This window comes from Postia placenta, assembly GCF_002117355.1.
Source record: "Postia placenta MAD-698-R-SB12 unplaced genomic scaffold POSPLAscaffold_6, whole genome shotgun sequence".
NCBI lineage: Eukaryota > Fungi > Basidiomycota > Agaricomycetes > Polyporales > Adustoporiaceae > Rhodonia > Rhodonia placenta.
The window spans coordinates 2,282,844-2,293,340 of record NW_020169837.1 but is presented as its reverse complement, the minus strand read 5'-3'; the positions used below and the strand labels follow the sequence as shown (position 1 = coordinate 2,293,340).

General features: G+C 60.1%; 3 protein-coding genes across 3 annotated transcripts in view; all 3 read left to right on the top strand.

Annotated features, from left to right (window-relative positions):
• Positions 1–2,629, top strand: part of POSPLADRAFT_1142031 (hypothetical protein) — a gene marked incomplete at both ends in the record, with an annotated part of 5,644 nt that extends 3,015 nt beyond the window's left edge. The window contains 6 exons of the mRNA XM_024485377.1: positions 409–477; positions 651–885; positions 1,206–1,310; positions 1,772–1,965; positions 2,012–2,162; positions 2,411–2,629. Coding sequence (XP_024339927.1) covers positions 409–477; positions 651–885; positions 1,206–1,310; positions 1,772–1,965; positions 2,012–2,162; positions 2,411–2,629 — 973 coding nt within the window. The remainder of the gene's footprint in view (positions 1–408; positions 478–650; positions 886–1,205; positions 1,311–1,771; positions 1,966–2,011; positions 2,163–2,410) is intronic.
• Positions 2,630–4,904: 2,275 nt separating this feature from the next.
• On the top strand, positions 4,905–6,486 carry POSPLADRAFT_1056493 (hypothetical protein; the record flags this gene model as incomplete). The annotated part of the gene is made up of 3 exons (XM_024480785.1): positions 4,905–5,230; positions 5,302–6,290; positions 6,356–6,486. The coding sequence occupies 3 exons, from the start codon at positions 4,905–4,907 to the stop codon at positions 6,484–6,486; spliced, it is 1,446 nt and encodes a 481-aa protein (XP_024339926.1).
• A 2,116-nt stretch (positions 6,487–8,602) lies between these two features.
• Positions 8,603–10,497, top strand: part of POSPLADRAFT_1141933 (hypothetical protein) — a gene marked incomplete at both ends in the record, with an annotated part of 4,907 nt that continues 3,012 nt past the window's right edge. The window contains 3 exons of the mRNA XM_024485362.1: positions 8,603–8,686; positions 9,063–9,192; positions 9,243–9,819. Of these exons, the coding sequence (XP_024339925.1) occupies positions 8,603–8,686; positions 9,063–9,192; positions 9,243–9,819 (791 nt within the window). The remainder of the gene's footprint in view (positions 8,687–9,062; positions 9,193–9,242; positions 9,820–10,497) is intronic.

Below are 10,497 nucleotides of genomic sequence, written 5' to 3'. Positions count from 1 at the left end.
GCTTCGGCGACACACAAGGAGTGATGCCGGGCACTCGCATGTGTTTGCTGACAAGAGGGAGCCAATGAAGTGCAAGCGACGGGTTCACAAGGTCCCGAAAAGCGCACTGATCATCGAAAACTCTGATGTCGGCTCGGATGCAGATACCGCTGCCGGTGGGAATATTGAGAGCAGGACAGAGTCAGCTGATGAGGATGAGAGTCGAATTTGCAAACGGCGTAGGCTGGATCTTGATATTGTTGATGGTGACCAATATGGCAACTCGTCAGCTTCGGAAACGATCGAGGATTTCTCGTCCGATGCCCGGTCGCTTGCTGAAACGATTGAGGATGCCGATGACTGGGAGTAATACGAGAACATGATTACAGTGATTGTTCCGTACCTAGTACCTACATTCCCATATGCCAGCATTCTGATATTACCTATTGCGACATTGCGAGGGTGCGCATGCGATCAGCACGGACACAAGCATCTCCGGTATGTTGATACATCAGCGCGCAACGTGGAGACACCTGACATGGGTGTAACCGCGTAAATGGGAAACTCGTAGCTACGGTCTCCCGAGTGATGTTTCTACTCCACTCCTCCAACTCCATCGTCTGCCTATGCTCCCACCTGCTCCTTGCCGAGCCACATGCCACCATCCGCAGGTACATCGAGCTTGCGATTGAGCACTGTGCAGAGGTTCACATCTTCCTTCCGTTTGACATCCTGCTGCACAGGGAGGATGTTCCTTTCGATAACATTGATGCCTGCATGCAGCAGCACTCTGCGCTCACGTACTCGGTGCTCAAGCACTACCTGCCCGCCAACGCTGATCCAACTCCACTTATAGATGCTCCTGTGCGCGGCGTCGTGTCGCCCGAGGAGCGGGCAGGCCTGACGGTGAGCGCGGGAACGGCAGTGCTGGACGTGGTGGTGCTGTGTGCGGGGAAGGGCGATTCGCACTACCGAATGTACGTGGTCTTGCTCGCATCACGTCGTGCTCGCATGCTGACTCGCTCTTGTCCTTCCGCTGGCGCATGGCAGTGGCAGGTGAGCTGTGATGAAGAACATGAGCTCGCGCACAAACCACTTCCGACCACCTTTGGGCATATAATAGCCCGGGCAGGGCTTGAGTGCGCTCGCGCGCGGAAGCGGCGATGAGCGGGTGCCCGGGCAATTCGCTGAACATTGGTGAGGAGACGTCAATGTTGTCTGCTCAGCCATCCACTTTTGTGGCCCTCACGGCCCTTGAGCGCCTCACGCAGGACCTCGCACGCATTGACCTCGCAGCATACTTCGGCCTCCTGTGGAGCATCGCGCTGGCCGTGCGCCCGGCCGACCTCGTTCAGGAGCTGCTCCTTGTCCTGCATGAGTGGCGCTCTGCGGGCGGGCGAGGGTGTAGATGTGGGCGCTGCCCGGCGCTACGTGTACAAGGCCGCACTCAGGACCGTGTTTGACTGCGCGGAGAAGGCCGCGCATGCGCGTCTGTGCGACGAGCTCGGGTGCCCGTGGTGGCAGCGGACGAGCTGTATTTCAAGCTTCAGCACCCCCTGCTGCCTGAGCGCGCGCACATGGACTGGTACGTGTAAACTCACACACAAAGCCCTTCTGACTGCTTTTGGGCATATAATAGCCCGGGCAGGCCTTGAGTGCGCTCGCGCGCGGAAGCGGCGATGAGCGGGTGCCCGGGAAATTTGCTGAACATTGGTGAGGAGACGTCAATGTCGTCTGCTCAGCCACCCACTTCGGCATCGTGGCCCTCGCGGCTCTTGAGCGCCTTGCATAGGACTGCGCACGCATCGACCTCGCCGTGTACTTGAACCTCCTGTGGAGGGTCCCGCTGGGCGTGCGCCCGGCCGACCTTGTCCAGGAGCTGCTCCTCATCCTGCGCGAGCGGCTCGCAGGCGAGGGAGGCAAGGACACTGCCCGGCGCGACATGTACAAGGCCACGCTTAGGACCGCGGACGCGTGTTCCTGCAGGTGAGCGAGACGAGTGTTTGCCTTGTCGCTGACAGCCAGTTTGCAGAGGTGGAATTCGCAGAGGCGTCGAGCCTGGGAGGATTGCACAGAGCGTGGTAGAAGACGCTGAATTCCGGGAGCAGGACGCAGCGCGAAGAGCGAGTGCGACGAGGGAATGTGTTGGAGTGCCCGGGCGCTTGCTGTGTAGAAGACCGTCTGTACGACTTGTGCATAAGACTGATAATGAGCTCATCTATACGATTCTATACGACTGTAAGCATGCGCCCGTCTATACAGTTTTACACCCGCATCTATACAGCGTTATACACCCGTCTATACAGTTTTACACCCGCATCTATAGTGCATCTATACAACTTCATACACCAATCTATACCGCCTGATACACCCCTGACCATACCGCCTTATACACCCGTCTATACCACCTTATACACCCCTGGCCATACAGCTTTATACACCCCTGGCCATGCGCTCTTATACGCCCCTGACCTTGCGCTCTCTCGTCGTTTCCAACGGGCATTTGTGCCACACATCGCCATCTGCGCCCGAGACGATCATCTGGATGGCGCCCGGGCACATCCTCGTCCTCGCGTGCCACACCGAGTCGGCGCTGGCCATGTCGACCGGCAATGCGGCTCCGGTGGAGGCACCCCGCGCGGGAAAATAGGATAGCGGCAGCGAGCGTGGGTGCGGGTGCGCCGTATGTGCGTCAGTGCGATGGCGAACGAAGGATGGAGGACTCACAGGAAGCCCCGAGTGCCGTCTCCGTCTGGCAACGGCGCGACGCGCCTTGACATGGGCTTTGCTTTCGATTTTTGACACGGGTTCGTGGTGGGGTCCACGGAGCGGGGCCTGCGCGACTGGATGGTACGCCGATGAGATGGGGCTATTGGGGCCTGCGCGACTCATCTGCAGGACTCGGGGTACCTGTGGGCGGCTGACCGCCGGAGAGGGAGTAGTGTTGCGACGCGCGATCGTTCACAACTTGGTCTGAGAGTTGAGGGTCCCGTGAAAGTCTCCCGGTTGTTTCACGCAGTCCGGTAGCGACAAAAAGCTCCCTTAGATCGTCCTCTGCGTCCTGCTTGACTATACTATGGACTTGGTGTTTCCCATGTCGACCGATGACATTCCCGCCAGGGAGGGTCTTTGCAGAAAAGAGAGGAAGCTCGATACGTGGACATCATTACAATATCACTGGCCGAGCGCTGAGAAGTGGGACATTTTCCAAAGCAGAGGGTGGATATGGGATCGTAAAGCCCATTGGCTACTCGGCGCATCTGTCGCAAGTGCTTCCAAGGCAAGGAGGTGACAGTATCAGACGTGTACCGCCGAGAATGACAGATTATCCTCACGCGATACGGTGCAGACCACATAAGGCGCATTTGTGCAAGCTAAGGATAGTGTGATCCGACAATACTCTGCGCTTCGTATTCTGCTTTGATAGGTGGTATTGATTAACGATATCCCTGAAATATTCAACAGCAGGAGAATTTCTGGAGAGGTAATCGTTGCTCTACTCGCGCGTCATGAGACTCCGCCCTCTGGGTATTGGTGGAAGTTGCACGAATCGGGAGTGGTGCAGCTGTATGGCTTGGGTTTGGTAGCCACATGCAGAAGTTCGACAGTCGAACGTGTCATTTGCGAGGAGGTTGGCTGATGGAGCCAAAAGAGATCTTGCGAGCGGGAGTATGTCGCAAGTTGTGAGACAGCTCTTGTTAGGAGGATATGACCGATAGGTAAAAGACAGAACTGTTGCAAGTCGTCGGCCAGCATGCCCTGCGTCCGCCCGAATGCCCACACGCGAAACCAGAGTATCGTCGTGTGATATAGCGCAGACTCGGCATGAAGTGCGTCTGTGATAGCGTGATTCAATCATCCTTTGCGCTGTGTTTCGTCACGGTCACTATCACCCACCATCGTGAAAGGAGATCCGCAGCAGACGGCTTCCTCGCAGAGCCATCGCTGTGCTCGCGCATCACGCGACTGCGCCGTGGGGGGATGAGTGGGGGTTGCACGGATCGGGCATGGGTGATGCGTCGATGAGAGGATGCTGGCGAGGCGTTTGGCAGCGATACGCGTCATCTGCGAGGAGGCTGACCAAGCAGGCGAGTTGACGCGAAAAGGCGGGAGAGTGTGCGAGAGAACGGGTGTGTGACGAACGACGCCCGGGTAGGCCGCCAATCGGACAGGGATGCAGACCCAGGATTGAACGACTGTCGCCATCGGAGGTCGCAGGAGGCGGGCAGACCGGCGCTTCAAGTGCGATACAGTAGGATGGTTAGGGACACGGGCTGTTGCGTATATGACGTCAGCTGGGGGGGGGGGGTCGCACATGAGATGCGAATCTGGCGTCGGCGACCTGAGATGTGATCGGAAGGGAGGTGGCGCTGGCGCTGAGCCGTGCGAGCCCCGCCGTCCTCCGACCCTTGCTGACTCTGCCTGCGACTCCTCCTCGCCTCTCTCTACTGCGACCAACGACGGCGACGCTGACATCACGGACACCGGCACCCTCTCCCAGTATCCGCCTACCAACACCTTCTATAACCAACCGCGCTGCGCCCAGGTCGCTCTCGCTCTCTCTGCTTCCGTCTTTGGCAGCCTCCTCGTCCTCCCTCAGCCATCCGGACCCATAGCATCCGAGCGTCACCGTGTACCGTCTACACAGAGACGTGCAAATAGGTGCGTACACCCGATCACTATCTTCATTCTCCTCGATCGCGTGTTTCTGCACTTCTCCTTCTTGCGCCGCCTCGCCGTGGGTGCGTCCCTCCATTCGCGCCCTATTGCGTGCGCCCCCGCTGGTCTCCATCCTATCCTGTCCATCGTCCATTGGCCCCGCTTGTCATGACCGCACCCGTGCTATCTGTCCCTTCCGCTCCCGCGCCCTCCCGCGCACACCAGCGTGCGCCTACACGCCCTATACACGCGTCTACGCTGGTGCCATGTCCGATCACCGTGGGGTGCTCAGCCAGCGACAGCGACGGGGATCACAGATCATACTGTGTCCGCCCGTGGGCCTCTGCGCGTCCAGGCCGCGCGCGTCGACGCTGTCTGCGCCCTCCGTTCTTTCCACTGGCATCACGATTCAGAGCCATCTCGTGCTCGTCGCTGCACCCAGATGGCGGCCCCGCCTTCCCTCTGCTCCCCTCGCCGTGCACGCAGGCCGCCGCAGTCCCGTCCAGCGCACGCACGGCACCCCGCGTCCCCGCGTCCCCGCGCCCACTCGGAGTCGCGAATTCGTCAGGGGCGACACTCCGCGCTTCTCGGGGTTCCTGCCGCAGCTCTATTTAGACGCTGCATCGCGAGCGCTCATTCTCACTGACCGCATCTGCCCCGCAGGACGCAGGACGCGCACGCAACACGCGACACGCGACACACCGCATCCTCCGCCGCGACCACCACACGCGCGCCGTTCGCGGTTTCTATCTCATCGGTATCTGTCCAGCGCACGACAGGGCCTGCCCGAGGCGCATCGGCATCCACCCCCAGCGCACCACGCGCCGCACATAGTTCCAGCACCGACCATAGAGATGGTCACATCACAGCCGTCCTCAGCCCGCCCGCCCTCCTCCTTATCCATATCCACATCCACATCCCCAGCGCCCCCGCCCCACCCCCATCCGCTGCGAAACCACCCATCTCAACTCCCCCACCCACACCTGCACGCCCCGCCTCCCGCGCCCCCGCGCCCATCCAGACGCTCCCCGCCGAGCTCCTCGAGCACGTCCTCCTCCTCGCCGCCCCCGCGTCCCCCGCCGCCCCCGCCGCCCTCGCGCGCACCTGCCGCGCCTTCGCCGCCCTCGTCTACGCCGCCCCCGACCAGCACCTCTGGCGCGCGCTCTTCCTCCGCGCGTGGGACGACCCGCGCGCGCTGTCTGGCGAGGCCGGCGTCAGTAGCCGCGAGGGCGCGGGCGCGGGCATCGACTGGGGGCGCGAGTACCGGCGGCGCGTCGCGGCGCAGCGCTGGTTCGCGTCCGCCCGCGCGGACGGGGCGGGGGCGGGGACGATGGGCGCGCACGACGTCGCGCGGACGGCGGACGCGCTCGAGGCGCTCGTCGTGGCATCGCCACCAACATCCTCGCCGCGCAGCTTCGCTGTCAACCTCGTCTCCGACCCCTTTGCCCAGCACGCCAACGCCTGCGCCGTCAATGCGCCCCCGCACGCCAGCAAGTGGGCTCTCAGCGGCCTTACCCATGCCCCCAGCATCAGTCCCCCGCGCACGCGCCGAGCAGCATGGGGAGCTCGCAGCGCGCGCTCAGCCCCCGCAAGACTTGCGTCATCAAACTGCGCCGGTCCCGCGTCTTACATCATAGCGGCGGGGCGATCTGGTGCGTGCGTCCCGCCTCTGTCCTGCGCCGTTTCGCTGACACCACTGCCGTCCTTTCCCTCACAGGATACATTCATATTGCGCACTGTAAATTACTCAGCTGCCCGGTGACTATCTACTCGGACATATGGCTTCCGATACTCGCCTGCAAACTGCCCCGACTCGTCGCGCTTGCCCCACGACTGCCGCGCATCTAGACGACTGCCCCCGACCGCGCCTACGTGCAGCCAGCGCTGTGCGCGCATCATGGACTATCCGCGCATAGGCTGCGCCGTCAAAGTGCGCCGGGCGCACAACTCAACGGCGGCCGTCTCTGTTCCGCGTCATCTCACACCCGCCCCCGACCGTGCCTGCATCCTCCCGCTCTCATTGCGGCGACAACGACATGGGTCGTCCGCATCGTCACGGCCAGACGACTTGGGTAAGCCAGCGGGCCATGACGTGCAAACGGCGGGCACGCGGGTAAGATGCCCGCTTCAACACGCGTGTTGTAAAACTCATGATCGCCCTCATCCGCGCCCTCACACGCACAGCTGCCCGCAGATCAAGATTCCGGCACACGTGCTGCGGCCGCGCTCGCTCTTCTCGTTCGACGGCAGCGCTGGGAAGGAGGCAGATTCAGCGGTGAGCCGCCCGCGCTACATCCCTACCATTAGCTGCCCGGGTGAGTTGCCGATCCCCTTCCGCGTATGCATCCCCCGATCATCTCCCATCAATCTCATCAGCCCATCTGCCCATTTCCCACCCCGCGCATCTGCCACTAACTTCACTCCTCAGCTTTGTTGCGTGATCGCGGACTCTCAATTGCTAGCGCGTCTGCTCCTCCCGCGCGCTTGTGTCCCGTCTCGACGCACACGACGTCAGCATTATTATCCGGTTCCGTACCAATCACGGCCTCTCACCTTCGGTCAAGGCTCAGCATAAGCCCACGGCGAGAAGGGCTGGACGCATCCGAGCGTCACCTCCCTGGAGCACAGCCAAACATCGCGCAGGCGGCCGCGCCATGATCGTCCATCTGCTCCCGCATCCCCGGTGTCCATCATGGCGCGCAAGATGTGAACGCCTACGCACCAAATATTGCGGTAAGTGTTTGCGTTTGGAACCATGGCTGGTCACTCACCAGTAGGCCCGGACGTAGAGTGCGATGTTCTGACAGGCCAGCCGTCAGTTTCCACGCGACCACGAACCACTTAACGACCTACCACTTGCTCGCGTTGCCCAGTCTACCCAGCTGCGGCAACGGCCCCACGCGCTCACGGTCCTCATTGACATCATCTCTGAACATCATCAGCCCGGTCAGCTCACCATCGTTACGCGCGCGCAGCACTCGCCCCACGTACCTGGTATGTGGCGTCCCCCAGCCATCACCTAGACCATCCCGCAAGATTGACTGATACGCACTACCTCGGGGAATCGCCTGCAGCACACCTCTAGCGGCGTACACAGTGAGCGGCGCGATATATCACTCTGCAACATGACGGCACTTACCAGACCAGCATCCGTGGTGGACAGCGGGCGGGTGAGACGAAGCCTGACAGCGGGCGAGCGAGACGAAGTCTGACAGCGGGCGGGCGAGACAAAACCTGGCACAGCGGAAGCCGAGTCATCAACAGTCTAACCACACCCGCTTTTAATCCCTCGCACACTCTCCCGACCCGTCGTCATTCCCACGACTGCTGCCCCACCCAGGCGCGGCTGCCCCTGTCTCGCATCAGCCGCCGCGTCGCTAAGCTATTACTCACCCGATCATGACGACTCATCGCCGCATCCCCGCCCGTGTACCCGGTCGCGGTCATTCTGCCTGACGTGGACGGACGCACTCACCGGTGTGTGCTCCCTCCGGCTCTACCGGCTGCAACACTCCAACATAAGCCGTTACCCTTATTGCTACGGTAGCGATGCCCGTGTCGCACACAGTGTACCTGTGCAATTGATGCCGCGCCCGTATCCGCGCAGCGTCGGGTGCTAGAGTGACGCGTAGGATGCCCCGGTGCGAAGATCCAGTACTGACATTCTGTACCTGGTCAGACACCATCGGTCAGGAAAACAAGGCAAATGGCGACACGCACAGCACCACGCTCACGTCATCGCGGCACGGATTTGCACATCCCGACCACAGGAGGGGCTGACGACGCCTGTCTGTCAATCAAAACAAATCAGACGGGAGAGCCCGCCTGCGCCTCCATGTTTTGGATGCAAAATCACGTCGCTCTACTCGTACGGCACCGTGCGATCACAGCGCATCAGTGAGCTTGGTGCAAATACCCAGCTTGGCGGTCGCGACGGTGCGGGAAGGCGCGGAATCCGCCAAAGATGAACCGCCGTCTTACGGCAGAGCGCTGTAACATCAATCTGCGCGGTGAAACCAGCGGGAGCTGCCATATGGTGGCGGTTATGGTACGTATTCTATTCCAATTGATGTGACATGTTCATGCCATGGGCAGCGTCGGGGGTGGGATGCATGTGCGCGCCGTCTTCCATACTCGGTCAGGACACGCTGCCCATGCCATCGCGCGCACTCAGCCGTTGTGTGCACCCGCAGCATCAGTAGCATTACTACGAACATTTACGGAAATCTAAAATATATTTTCATGTGTGACACCGGAGCATGTGGCGCATAGACGCAGGGCTGAAACGGACCTTTGTCGTGCTGTAAATAAAAGCAAAAGCTCACTATGGCGGATTTCTGTATAGTCGCACTTTCTGCCCGCAAAATGTACTACCATTTGTTGTTCTTCGCACTGTTCTGTTACTGACCTCAGACTGTGTGTAGACTCGCATTGGGCTGTTCTTCATGACTGGCGAAAACCATCTGCAGCCACTGTCACGGCCATGGCAGCTGTACAAGACACGCTATCGACGACTCAAAGGTGCATTGCGTGATGTCATGACCGAAGATCTCCGTATGTATTCTTGCTTCTCACGCTCGCTTACCAATCTGATGCTTGTCTAGGCGAGATTACAGGCAACCGATCCATCAAGATGTCGTGGACCGCAGTTGACTTTCACCAGCGAATTGAGCTGCCATATGGTGTCGCTCTTGTAGGATGGCCAACTGATATTGCCCGCACAAACCTGAGCAAGATCGGGGGATGCGACATCCTCGACAACCTGCTTACAAAGTGGCGAACAGGCAAAATGCGGTTTGAGCTTCTGGATCCGGCAAGGAGACCTGTCAGGCTCGAGCTTCGGCGACACACAAGGAGTGATGCCGGGCACTCGCATGTGTTTGCTGACAAGAGGGAGCCAATGAAGTGCAAGCGACGGGTTCACAAGGTCCCGAAAAGCGCACTGATCATCGAAAACTCTGATGTCGGCTCGGATGCAGATACCGCTGCCGGTGGGAATATTGAGAGCAGGACAGAGTCAGCTGATGAGGATGAGAGTCGAATTTGCAAACGGCGTAGGCTGGATCTTGATATTGTTGATGGTGACCAATATGGCAACTCGTCAGCTTCGGAAACGATCGAGGATTTCTCGTCCGATGCCCGGTCGCTTGCTGAAACGATTGAGGATGCCGATGACTGGGAGTAATACGAGAACATGATTACAGTGATTGTTCCGTACCTAGTACCTACATTCCCATATGCCAGCATTCTGATATTACCTATTGCGACGTTGCGAGGGTGTGCATGTGATCAGCACGGACACAAGCATCTCCGGTATGTTGATACATCAGCGTGCAACGTGGAGACACCCGACATGGGTGTAACCGCGTATATGGGAAACTCGTAGCTACGGTCTCCCGAGTGATGTTTCTACTCCACTCCTCCAACTCCATTGTCTGCCTATGCTCCCGCCTGCTCCTTGCCGAGCCACATGCCACCATCCGCAGGTACATCGAGCTCGTGATTGAGCACTGCGCAGAGGTCCGCATCTTCCTTTCGTTTGACATCCTGCTGCACAGGGAGGATGTTCCTTTCGACAACATTGATGCCTGCATGCAGAAGCACCCTGCGCTCACGTACTCGGTGCTCAAGCACTACCTGCCTGCGGGCCTGGTATGCCTCCTGGACATGATGGCGCCCCTCGCCACGCTCATCATGCGTAATGTGATCCCCTCGGCTACCCACCTCAGGATCACGGCCCTCGCAGCCCTCGAGCGGCTCGCAGAGGACCTTGCGCGCATTGACCTCGCAGCATACTTCGGCCTCCTGTGGAGCGTCGCGCTGGGTGTGCGCCCGGCCGACCTCGTTCAGGAGCTGCTC